General features: G+C 43.9%; 1 protein-coding gene across 2 annotated transcripts in view; it reads right to left on the bottom strand.

Moving 5' to 3' along the window:
• The window catches only part of NBAS (NBAS subunit of NRZ tethering complex), a 320,076-nt gene extending 319,064 nt beyond the window's left edge, over positions 1–1,012 (bottom strand). For both annotated transcript variants that reach the window (XR_009054733.1, XM_057742162.1), the window contains exon 1: positions 885–1,012. Coding sequence is in view for 1 of the 2 variants with exons in the window: in XM_057742162.1 (XP_057598145.1) it covers positions 885–1,001 (117 nt within the window). In the remaining variant the exon portion in view is untranslated. The remainder of the gene's footprint in view (positions 1–884) is intronic.
• Positions 1,013–13,113: the final 12,101 nt, after the last annotated feature.

Genomic DNA, 13,113 nt, shown 5'->3' with positions numbered 1-13,113 from the left:
TATCTGTTGAATAAATGTGGATTCCAGGTTCTTAACTCTTCACCCTGTGCCTGGGAGGTCCTCTCAACGAAACTAATAACCCCAAGGTCTAGATTACCAACCCCTACGACTCCTCTTCTAACAGAGAACCCAACCCCGGGTCTGTAGCTCATAAATCTTCACTCCCCAGGGCATTCTGTTCACACGGCTATTACAGCGCATATTACGGAAGGTGATCGCCTACCATAACATGAGCTGGAAAAGATTTACTACATTGTCTTCTCTCCAAACTACAAGTACCACGAAAGTTATTCACCTTTATAAGCCCAGCACCTGGCACAGTATCTGAGACATGGACGGACACACACATACACATTAAACGCCTATTTATTGAAATACACAAGTACTGGCGCAATTCAGGCCCAAGCAGGAGCAAAGGTTTGACGCCGCGCTCCAAGACAGCCCAGCAGGTGCTGAGATGACTGCAGGGTCCTGGAAAATCCTCCCGCTGCAGATGGGGATCAGCCCTACCCAGCTCTAGCCGGCCTGCGGGAAGGGACCATCGAGGGTCTCTAGACAGAAGTCCTCGAGTCCAACCCTGTGCCTCCCCCCGCCCCCCAGTAAGAGCGGTGAAACAGAACCAGTGTGGAAAGGGACACGTCTGAGACCCAGGTTCCGCCCTGCGACAACCGTATTTGCAGCCCAGGAGGAATCCCAGGAAACCCCGCTTGGGGGACCCAGACCCCCACAAGCCCGCGGTACCGTTGCCAGGGCAACCGCACAAGCGGCCGAGCCCGGCTCCCCCGCCCACCCGGTTCCAATCTCCAACGTGGCTTCTGCTACGTGGCTCTGCCGAGGCAGCGCCCGCGCCAACTTGGCCGCAGCCCCGGAGGGGCCTGGTTCACCTGTACTTCTGACTCCGGGGGCCACTCGGTGTTGACCAACAAGTCGTAGAGAATCGTCTCCTCCTCGCCCTCCGTGGTGCCTGGATGCACAGCCGGCGCTGACTCGGAGGCCGCCATGTTTGGCCGGACCCAAGGCGCTTAGGGAGGGCCACTACGGTCTGCCGCAAGGGACAAGCTTCCCTGGCCGCGCCGCTGTGGCTTCACGGAGAAGAGGGTGGAGTCAACAGGGCGTGGAAAGGAAATGCCGGGTTAACCCTTCTGTGAATAGGTGGGGCGATGTCTATTACTTGTCTGGGATACAGCTTAGATCCTGGTCGCGATGCGCTCCCTGTTAATTAGTTGCGTGAGATTAGCCAAGTCTGAACCTGTCTTATCTTCTATAAAACAAAAGTGATAGATTATATCCCTGAGATCTGGTATTTATGTATTCGTTGCCTAACCAATAGAAAGAAGGCCAACAGTGGTTTTTAAATAAACACCAAAAAGTTATCCATTGCAACAGATTAAACTAATGAAAGAGATCAGGGGAATTCCCTGGTGGTCCAGTGGTTAGGATTCAGCACTTTCACTGCTGTGGCCCCTGAGTTCAATCCCTGGTTGGGGAACTAGGATCCTGCAAGCTACGGGGCGCGGCCAAAAGAATGAATAAAAAGTTAAGATAAAATAAAAAGTATCAGAAGAATGATGTTATAGGAGTTCAGAAAAGGCAACGAAGGCCAGGAAGTCTAGAGGAGCTTTCTGGAGGAAGTGGAGCCTATCTTGGCTCTTTAATAACAGAATTTGAATCACCTGGAGAGGGTTTGGGGCGAGCATTTCAAATGGGCAGAAATATCTAGCTGAAAGAGCAGACAGCTGACTAGAACCCAAGTCGAGAAAAGGTGTGGGGGCAATAGAGTTGAAATAAGAGTTTGAGGACCTCCCTGGAGGTCCAGCCTCATTTATTCACTCATTCATTCCTTCATTCAACCAGTGCCTCTCTATGGAAAGCCCTGTCCTGTAAGCAGAGCCTATTGTAACCCAAATGAATATACACTGTCCAGGGAATTAGCACTGTGTCACATTCACAGGAAACGCAAATACTGAAGATTTGTTGCAGGAATTATATTGCATAATATCCATCAATATGCATTAGGCAGAGATGCAATTAAAAGCCTCCACTGGGAAGCCTAGGCCTCCTATTTCTCCCAAAGTGAAATGACCTCAAAGTGAGCACTGCATCAGTACCTGCTCCCGCTTCCTCTCTCCCCTCATCTCTTGCTCCCCCATCACCTTCAGCCACTGGCCTTGCTGTTTCTGAACCCACCAGACCACATCCTCTTCAAGGACTTGGCACGGGCTGTTCCCTCTGCTTGGAAGGCTTTCCACCAGATATTTGCCTCTCTCTCCCTCATCTCCAGGTTTTCGCTTAAATGTGGTCTCCTCTCTGAAGCCTACCCTGACCGCTCGTTTTAAATTTGTAACCACCTTCCCTGAACTCCAGCACTCCAGATCTCCCTCACCCACTCTCCATTCTTTTCCTAAAACTCATCATCACCCAAAATGTTATATAATTTATGTTATTATATGTGTTTGTCCCCTTTCACTAAAATGCAGGCCCTGCCAGAACAGAGTGCTCTACTGTATACATAGAGATGCTAACATGGAAAAAAGTCAGCTCTCCACCTGTGTAAGGAAAAATCCAGATCTTCCCTACAATATGTTTCTTCCCTGGGAGTCTCCTTCACTTCTTACACAAAGCTCTTCACTTCTGACACTTCTGTTCACCAAGTGTGTGGAGGTTTTTCCCCACACCAACAAGCAGTTCTGCTGGTGTCCAAGAATTCAGCTCAATTCCAGCACTATCTACCTGGAGACAGTATCACTCCCACAAATTAAGGGCTCAGTCCCACAAGACTAACCCCCACCCCACCCCCACACACACTTCATATGCCAGTCAGAAAGCTCAGGTATCACCTGTGCTTCTGACCAACTGGCTATAGATTGGAGATTCCAAAGGCTTTTCCTCCCTGGGTTCAATAAACTTGCTAGATAAAGCAGCTCACAAAACTCGGGGAAACACTTACATTTTTTGCTAAAGGATATGAAAAAGGGTACAGATGAACAGCCAGATGAAGAGATACGTAGGGGGAGGTCTGGGAGCGTCCTGAGCACAGGAGCTTCTGTCCCGTGGAGTTGAGGTGCGCCACCCTCCCGGTGTGGACAAATTCACCAGTCTGGAGCTCTCAGAAGCCCCTGCTGTTGGGGTGTTTATGGAAGCTTCCTCACAAATCTGTGATCAGTTATCAATTCCACTTCCAGTCCTCTCCACTCTCTGAAGGATGGAGGGGTGGGGGGGGTTGGGTGGGAGGAGAGACTACAAATTCAAAGCTTCTAATCATTGCTTGATCTTCCTGGTGACCAGCTGCCATCCAGGGGCCCACTCAGAGTCGACTCATTAGAACAAAACATGCTCCCAGTACTTATCAGTTAGGAATTTACAAGGATTTTAGGAGCCCTGTGTCAGGGTTGGGTCAAAGACAAATATTAGAACAAGAGATGCTCCTAGTACTCTTATCACTTAAGAAATTACAAGTGTTTTAGGAGCTCTGTGCCGGGAACCAGGGGCAGAGACCAATATATATCTTTTTCCTCTTATCTCACAGATGCTATATACATCCCTGCTAAATCCCCAATGTTGATAACAGTGCCTGGCACAGAGCAGAGGCCAAATATATACTGTTTGTTGAGTAAATGAGAAACTTCCCCCAAAACCCTTTTTATACATTGTCTCCCCAAAGTACTTCTCAGCAGCTGTGTCTTTGTATCAAATCTTCAACTGCAAACACCAGACATCTCTAACACCTGACTCAGGCTGGCAAGTTACAGAACCTCAGGGAGCACTTCTTCCATCATGTGCTGCAGAAGGTGAAGAGGTGGGAACACCATTCACTTGCATAGAATACAGTGCGGGGTGGACCCTGGAACATACGGGGCCTCTGTACTGCCCTCTCCCGTTTCCGTGCGCCTCATCTCCTTGGCTCTTACTCCTCTTCTCCCTAACTCACCCTTTCTCAGATAGATATTGAGATTGTGATCTACTTCGTTTATTTCCTTCACTACCACCACCTGATCACAGCCATAGCCGGGAGGTAACAGGCCAAGCTGACAAAGGATGCTCCCTTCTTAGGTGGTATTTGAGGGAGACAACCACAAAAACATTACCAAGAATTTTTTTTCTTTTACCGTCATCACACTGTGTCCATTGTTTTACCCATCCTCGCCTTTACCCCATTTACCATAGTTTGTACACTGAAACAGGAAACATGAGCCCATGCCTGATGGAGCTCTGGGGCTTATATTCTGAAAAAACAAAAGCACAAACAGAAACAGGACTGTTTGGAAAGCAGATGGACATTTAAGTTGGAGCAATTCCTGGAAGGAAAAATCTACTACCAGAGGTGCTCAGAGCAGATAGGCAGGTTATAAAGCCTTTGTCGCCACTATTTAAAAGCCAGAATGTTCCTGGGAGGGGAAGAATGTGAGGTGACCAGTAAAACGGAAGAAGGTGGTGAGAATATGTATGTCCTGAAAAGAGCTCCAGATGGAGACCATCAGGCACTGGGGTTGGAAAGAAAAGACAGAGAGGTGATTAAAGCTCAAATCAAAGTTCAGCTGAACGAAAGGGCTAAGATGATTTAAGACAGGTTGGGTAGTTGAAGCCAAACAGCTAATTGGTCTTATTTACAGCGACTAATTAATGGGACACATTTGAACTTTCTCTCTCTCTCCCTCTGTCTCTCTCTGTCTCTCTTTTTTCCGGCCATGCAAGATCTTAGTTCCCTTATTAGGGATGGAACCTATGCCCCCTGCAATGGAAGTGTGGAGTCTTAACACGGGACCACCAGGGAATTCCCCAAGACACTTTTGAAAATGAAAAGAGATGGTTTCCATAATGATGCCGGGAAAACGGGCATGAAACAGGACTGTCCTGGACAAGCGGAGATGATGGTCACACTGATTTTAAACAGGAGAGTGGCTGATTTAATGAAGAGACCTTGGGCAGTTCATAAGGACAGCAAGACTCTTCATCATAACCCTCTTGTCCTTCCTCCCTCGTGCTCATGGTGACAGCTGCCACTGTGGCTGCCGGGCCTTTTGCTGTTGGAGAACTGCTCCAATGCCTCCTGCTTCACTCAGTCGGGTAATTCTCATGGGACTGCCAGTCCCCAAACTCTGCCTCCTTGATCCAAGTCTGCCCACTCAAAGGGCCCCATTCCCGTGACTTCACGCATTGGGCAGAGAATTCTTCCCTGAAATTTTTTTTTCAAAGATTTAAGTGGAGGAAAAAGAAAACTTTCCTTTTTGGATAGCAAAGTTTGAGAACACAGATTGGGAGTTGCCAGCAGCCATTGTATTCACAATGGAGGGAAAGCCTGTCCACATGAAAGGTAAGAGGATGAAACCAACACATTGAGGATAAACAGAGGAGAGAGGGAAACTTCATTTGATATTAACATGCTTGAAACAAGAGACCTCTGGGTGCTTCCTTCTTCCCAGTTAAGCGAGCCAGTGCGGTCACTTTAAGGTAATTTGAGTTGAGTTGTAATGCCTGGAAACCACTTCTCTCTTGACATTTCTACCAGCGGATTTTGCAGATTTACCTAATTTAGAATCCATAAAGAGTGGATCTCTGCAATGTTGCCTCCAAATTGAGTTATTAGCTAATAATACTTTGATAATATTAATACATTGATGGTATTATTAATTAATACATTGAGAGTATTCGTGGCTTACAGCCTCACAGCCACTGCTGATGTGGATAAACAGAAACTCTGGGGAGGGATTCAGATCCCCATTTCACAGGTAAGGGAATGAAAACACAGAGAGCTTCAAGGTCACAATAGAGCCAAAGTTCAAACCCAGTTCCTCAGATCTTGGTCATGCACTCCTTCCTTCACCCCACAGCACGTCACATGGAGCATTTAGGCGGGGGGAAGTGGAAATGAGATGTCTTAGATAGCAGAAGTTCCAGTGTGTAGATGGGAGTATTACCAACCTGTTCTGTTGGGGGTGGGGGGATTCAATATACCATAGAGAAGAGTTTGCCCTGTATTACTGTGGTCATCTAACCAACTTTTTAAAAAATTAACTAGTTTATTGGCTGAATTGGGTCTTCGTTGCTGCACACAAGCTTTCTCTAATTGCAGTGAGCAGGGGCTACTCTTCATTGTGGTGGCTTCTCTTGCTGTGGAGCAGGGGCTCAAGGCACACAGGCTTCAGTAGTTGTGGCACACAGGCTCAATAGTTGTGGCTCATGGGCTCTAGAGCATAGACTCAGTAGTTGTGGCTCATGGGCTTAGTTGCTCCACAGCATGTGGTATCTTCCCAGGGCAGGGATCCAACCCATGTCCCCTGCATTGGCAGGTGGATTCTTAACGACTGCACCACCTAGGAAGTCCCTAACCAACTTCTTAATTTAGCTGAAGGTGCCAGTCTGGTTTAAAGATTTTTTAAATCATGAATAAGTCATTATAAAAGGAAAAATATTTCCCATACAAGAACACAAATAGTAACTCTGTGAACTACTTAAAGAAATAAGACTGAAATAAAAATTGAGACAATTCCAAAATAGGCATAATAATAATAGCTACAATAATGGCTCCAAGCACTGAGCCAGGTACTTTGTTATACCTTATCACTGCTCCTCTTTATAGCACTGCAAGGGAAGGGTTAATATCCATATAAATGAGAAAACAAGCTCTGAATCATTGTCACCCAAACAAGGTTATATGCTGGTAAGAGTGAAGCTGGAATTGAAACACAGTTTTTATCTAATGTTCAAATTATTAATAGAGAAGGTATTGTGATATATCCAATTTTAAAGAGAAGTAACTGATGTTTTTATACGCTTTTGATGAGGGGAAGGAAAAAAAAGACAAAATTTCTCCCATTTCTTCCTATCCTCACAGCATATTGAGTATGCTTCAACTGAACTAAACTATAATTCTCTTCCATTTTGCTGATGGCCATAGACATTTCTACCTTAGAGCCAGACAAAAATTACTTATCAACATCTCACATAAAAGAATCATTTTTTACCTCTTAATTCTTCCAAGTAGAGCTATCATTAAGTGTTAGGTTCATTTTGTAGGAGCTTAACAGGTTAACTCCCAGCTAAAAAGCCCATGAAGCCAGAAGCCATTAATGATTCTGCATTTAACCCTTCACATTTCTGCCTATTAGATACCTCAGAGATTAGTTCATCATAAGAAGCTGCTTCCATTTAAATTTGAAATTGCATAGTAAAGTTGAATTTGGACATTTAAATGCTGCTTGTTATAGATGTCATACATCTGTACTTGATTAAGTGATAAACTCTTTATATATTGAATGGTAGCTCTTTATAAAGAGAATAAATTTTAATCGTAATAATAAAATACCATGCAGAACAGCCCAAGACATTCTATTTCCTCCAGAAATCCTGAAGAATCCCAGTCAATCCTTCTATAAATATTCTAAACCTGCCGTAATATCTCTTGGCAGGCAAATAGACATCATAAAGTTCAAGCATGGTATTAGCTAAGAAGAAATTGCCAGCCCCTTGCTTAAAGCTCATTTCCCCTAATTCACGACCCAATTCACACAGGCCCTTTCCCCCCATTTTCCTCACTCACAAATCATATGGAACAACAAACTGGAGAATAGGCCTTACCAGAGGCACATGCAGTGACAAAAACAAAAAAGAGCAGCAAACGTAAGAGGTAAGCAAAGAAAAATGGTAAAAAGAAAAAAAGGTAAATCAATCAACCATTGACATTACTAAGAATTGTTCTTTTGTTTTATTTGGTTTGAAAACAAGGGTAATTGATCTGTAATGTGCTTGGAAGCATCAAAAAGTAAGATGAATTAATGGATAGATTGGATGAATAAATGGAAAGATGTCATAAAACAAGTATGAAAATATTAATGATAGAATCTCGGTGGTGGGTACATGAGTGTTCACTGTAAAATTCTTTCAACTTTGCTGGATGTGGAAACTTTCGTAATAAAATTTTGGTGAAAAATGTAAATCTATAATATTCGATAGCATATTCAAGGAATATAGGAGGCAGAGTCCAATAAATAGTGTGGTAATGTTCTTTCTGATTTGGGAGTGGAAAGGAGATTCTAAATAACTGCAGATTATGATAGGAAAATATACTGTTAATTATATACTTTCTTCAAAAGAAAGAAATACAATGCATATCTTCCAAACCATAAAATGGAATTTATTTATTTATTTATTGGCTGCCTTGGGTCTTCCTTGCTGCTCACATGCTTTTTCTAGTTGTGGTGGGGTTGGGGGGTGGGCTACTGTTCGCTGCGGTTCTTGGGCTTCTCATTGTGGTGGCTTCTCTTATTGTGGAGCACAAGCTCTAGGTTCGCAGGCTTCAGTAGTTGCGGCACATGGGCTCAATAGTTGTGGCTTGTGGGCTCCAGAGCGCAGACTCAGTAGTTGTGGTGCACGTGGGGTCGGTCTTCCTAGACCAGGGATGGAACCGGTGTCCCCTGCGTTGGCAGGCGGATTCTTAACCACTGCGCCAGCAGGGAAGTCCCTGGAATTTTAAAAATAAAGGAAACTATGCATTTGAGACAGGAAACGACAGAGTAAATAAGCAAATGTAAATGAGGATGAAGAGAAATTCTCCCATTGGAATAAGATGGTACAATAATCATTAAGCTAACACAACACCACACACTCACATACACATCCAAACATACATCTCACATACACACCGTACTCTCTTCCAACCTCTCCTTGTCTCATAAAGAGTAATTTCAGAAGTTTGGAATATTATTTCTTTCCTGCTCCTTGCATTTGCTTTAATCAGTCATTACATCTTCAAATATTGCCTGGACACCATTCTCTTTAGACATATGTTGCACTTTATATTTTGTGTGTGTGTGTTTGTTCTGGTTTCAGTATCATTTCTTCATCTCTCAGTTCACTCATTCACTTCTCAGCTTAGTCGATATTTAATCTTTCCACCGAGTTTTTCATATCAATTATCTGTATATACATATATATGTATATATCTATTTTATTTCTAGGAGTTCTTTATAAAATTCAAGTATGCCGGTCATTTTGTTGGTTGATTATTTCTTACTTGTTTCCTACTTTTAGAAATACAGCAAACACAATTCATATGCTCTACCTGATATTTCTAACACCTGAAGTCTTTAAGGATGTCTTTTTTTCCTGCTGAGTCTTCCTCACGGTGGCTTGTTTCTTTTGGGATGTGTGTGTGTGTGTTTGTGTGTGTGATTATTCACTCCTGTGCTTTGGAATACAACCTGTGGGCATTTTTTGAGGCCTGGGTTAGGGCTCCCACTGGGAAGACTTGCCTTCACTTTTACAAAGGCACCTGTGAGACTTGGGTGCAGTTTAACAATCTATATCTCTGATATTACAAATAATGTGAATTTAACCCCCCAAACTTACGAGAGGGTCAGGGTGTGGTCACAAATTCTCAAAAGAGACCTTTATATCCATTCATATTCCAGGCTGGGCAGACAAGTTTATCTGCTGCCTGCCTCTGTTTTATGAGATGTATTTTTAATTGTGTAGCTATTTGTGGGCCCTACCTTTATGCAAGGAGATCAGTGATCCAACTTCCCTACTTTTGCAGGACCAAGGCTTTGACTCCAGCCCCCCATCCCAACCCACCCCTGTCTGTGTCAGCCCTGAAATCAGAGCTCCGTCCCTAAAACAGCCTGTGACGTCACTGCTTGCTTCTTCCATGGATTCTCCTGCCTGCTACCAGGCCTCTGGGTTTCCTTTACTTTCTGACAAACTTATCCATCACTTTATTTTATTTTAAATATTTATTTATTTAGGCTGTGCTGGGTCTTATTTGCAGCACGTGGGATCTTCGTTGAGGCATGTGGGATCTTTTTAGTTGCAGCATGTGGACTTCTTAGTTGCGACATGCATGCGGGATCTAGTTCCCTGCCCAGGGATCAAACCCAGGCCTCTTGCTTTGGGAGCTTCGTACCCACTGGACCACCAGGGAAATCCCCATCCATTCATTTTAAAAGTTAAGCACTGTATTTGTTTTTATATTTTAGCAAGCACTCTTGGTGTTTGTGGGAGTCTTTCAGGAAGTCTTGTCTGAAAAATTTGCCTGAAATGAGACACTCTGAACCTCACAGAGGGAAACACAAAGGGGAAGGCATTCTCCCCAGCTTTGCCACAAACAACTACGCAGCTCATAGGCACACAGACCACAGACAACAGATCAACAATGGCTCCAGGGGGAGGTGACGGGCAGCATCCGAAAGGTATGGACTCATTTGCCAACATGTATAAGATGCCTCTAGGGATCCCCAGAAGTATTTGGTGGGGGATCTTACAAATGACGGAGGGTCCCATGTCACCAACTGGAAACAAAACCAGTGAAATTACAGCACTTCATGTTCCAGTGATGACTACCATTCATGTCCACAGAATGTGGACGCCTAGGGAGTCTCAAATAACACCAATAATTCAAAAATTCAGAAGGCAACTATGAAACCAAAATGCTGTAATTCTTTGTGGACAGGGACAATGGCTTTTTAATCTCTGTAAACCCAGCTTGAAGGAAGGCTCTGAATACATTTTTATAGGCTGCATGAATTATTCATGGTTATGCTGACACCGTTACAGATTTAACCCTTTTTGCTTAAATGAGAGATTGTAACTTTAAGAAATCATTTCTTTTCTCCAGCAAAATAATATAGGCTCAAGGAAAATTTGTCTTAATAAACAGACCACTCATGAGCTATGATTGGGTTTTTTTTTTTACTGCAATTGTAGTGAAATTATGGTCAAGTCCTTCAGTTTATCCTTGAGTTGCCTGTAATGGAAACCTGCAATGGAAATATTAACCTAGAGAACAAGAATTCAGTGAAGCTGGTGAGGAATTAATCATGTGTTTTGATAGGGCAAAGTCCCCTCCCTTTGAATCTGTGCTGAGCCAGTGAGTGGTTCCTCTTGCATCTGAGTTCAGACTTTAAGAAGGTCTAGCAGCTTCCCTCTCCTCCCTCTTGGATTCCTGAGCTGCCATGAAAGCCAGGCCAGCCTACTAAAGAGAGAGGCCCAGAGGAGGAGCCCTGGAGAAGACAGCAGGCGAGGGAGGGGCCACAGGGAGGACCACAGAAGCTCCACATCCCACTCTGACAGCGCCCAGCCTCCTGAAAAAACCCTCTGAGGGTGCAATCCTGGGAATCTGCGTTCAAAACATGAGTCATCTTCTCTTGACATTTTTTTTTCTTTGGATGTTAATATCATGTTCATGCCTCAACACTAAGATGCTGAAACAGACAACTGTGGACAAAGAATGTCACCTGCCATATCAGTAAATAAAGGATATTGCGGCCATCAAGCCATCAGCCACTGCAGCTGCCTCAGACTGTGCACCCCAGGGGATTCAGGATGGGAAAAAAGAAACCAGGATACTGGCCCTAGATAGTTCAGATGCATATCAAAGAAATTATTTCAATGAGCCCAGACTCTTGCATCTTCCCATATAAAGAAAAGCACTAAATTCATTAACTTGAGACATTCATTTTTTCTTTAATTAACAGTAATCTTTTGATGTTCTGACTACCTGATTTTTGTTGCAAAACTCCTATATACCCTGGCTTCTCCCTTACCTCTTTGGAGCAGTCCCTCAGAGCTATCTTAGAGGCTGTCTCCTGGGCTTAAGTCCTCAGCAATTCTGCCAAATAGAACATAATTCTCAACTTTCTGGTGGTGCCTTTTTTTTTTTTTTGCAGTCAACAGAGCTTATGTGCTATGCCCAGATCACCACTCGTTTGGAGGAAACATTACAGCAGCACATTTATACTGTATCATTTAAACCAGGGATCCTCAAACTTTACTGTAGATAAGAGGTAATGTAAGCCAGACCCCAGGGCTTGATCATCCTTGAACTCTGATGCAAGGGCAAGTCTCTTTGTCTAGGACTGGGTGTTGGACCACGACGTTATTCAAGGTGCACATCTGGACACCACTGTCACTGCAGACTGCCAGGTCTGTAGGGCTAATACCCATGGCAAAGAGGTGAGATTTCTCTCTTTCTCCTGATCAAAACCATTCCCTTTACCCAGCGTAATTCCTTCTTCTTTCTCTGAAGCTGGGCTTAAGTTGGGGGTATCCTCATCTTTCCATGTCCCCCTCTTTACTGGCTACCCTCAGCCTGTAACCACACTTGGGTTTCTTTTATGATTAGGATTAAAACGTAAAGTCATTCCTTCGCTCCACATCCATTCCTAATTTTCACCCAACGTCTCTTCACCTCATCCCATCCTCTCACTTCCCATTTAGCCCTTAACCTATTGCAAGTTGGCTTCTAATTGCACCCTCCACTAAACTGTCCAAGCATTCACAGGGGACCAGAATATGCCACCCTAAAGTATGCTGCTTTGGGATAAGGATTATTATGAGCTGAAGGCAATTGAGGGGAAGCAGATACAAGAGAAGCTCCCTGCCTTCCTCCTAGTTGCCCAACAGCAGGACATACATTTGCAAAACTGCCCCCTTCTCCTCTCTACCAGGAAGAACAGAAGTTAATAACCAGACAACTCTAGACCCTTATCAGCCCAGAGACAGCACCGGAGGGATCTACATAACAAACTTTGCTGACTAGCCTTTATCTTCCAGTAGTTCTCCCATGTATTTACCTTCCTAGGATTCACACCCCTAGAAATTTGAAGTCTTTTTCCGTTGTCTTGTCACTATTGTAAAATTATATTGCTCTGTTGAGATGCTATATAAATCCAAGTTCTAACCATCCCCTTGAGTTATTCATCTCTGAGTGCTCTCATGTGTGTGTGGGATGCATGTGTTAATAAATGTTTGCTTTTCTGTTGTTAATTTGTCTTTTGTCAGTCTTATTGACAGAGCCCTAGCCAATGAACCTCAGATGGGTAGAGGAAACAGATTTTTCCTCCCCTACACATTTAACACTAAGAATTGTGTGAACTTCTGGAAGGTCTATTCTCTTAATACAATACAGTGCATTTCTGTGATAATACATTCTTTGAATTGTCTTCATAGTTCTGACTTCATATCTCCTTCAGAGCTTTCTCCCTGTTTTCAGTGCTGCTCTGGCCCCTCTAGTACCAGGGTTCTCTAGAGCCTTGTTACTACAGAAATGGTGATCAGGCCAGCACCTTTGGCATCATTAGGAATTTGTTTGAAATGCAGAATCTCAAGCCCCACCCCAGA

This window comes from Hippopotamus amphibius, chromosome 7 (assembly GCF_030028045.1).
Source record: "Hippopotamus amphibius kiboko isolate mHipAmp2 chromosome 7, mHipAmp2.hap2, whole genome shotgun sequence".
NCBI classification, from domain to species: domain Eukaryota; kingdom Metazoa; phylum Chordata; class Mammalia; order Artiodactyla; family Hippopotamidae; genus Hippopotamus; species Hippopotamus amphibius.
This window is presented reverse-complemented; position numbering and strand designations above follow the sequence as displayed.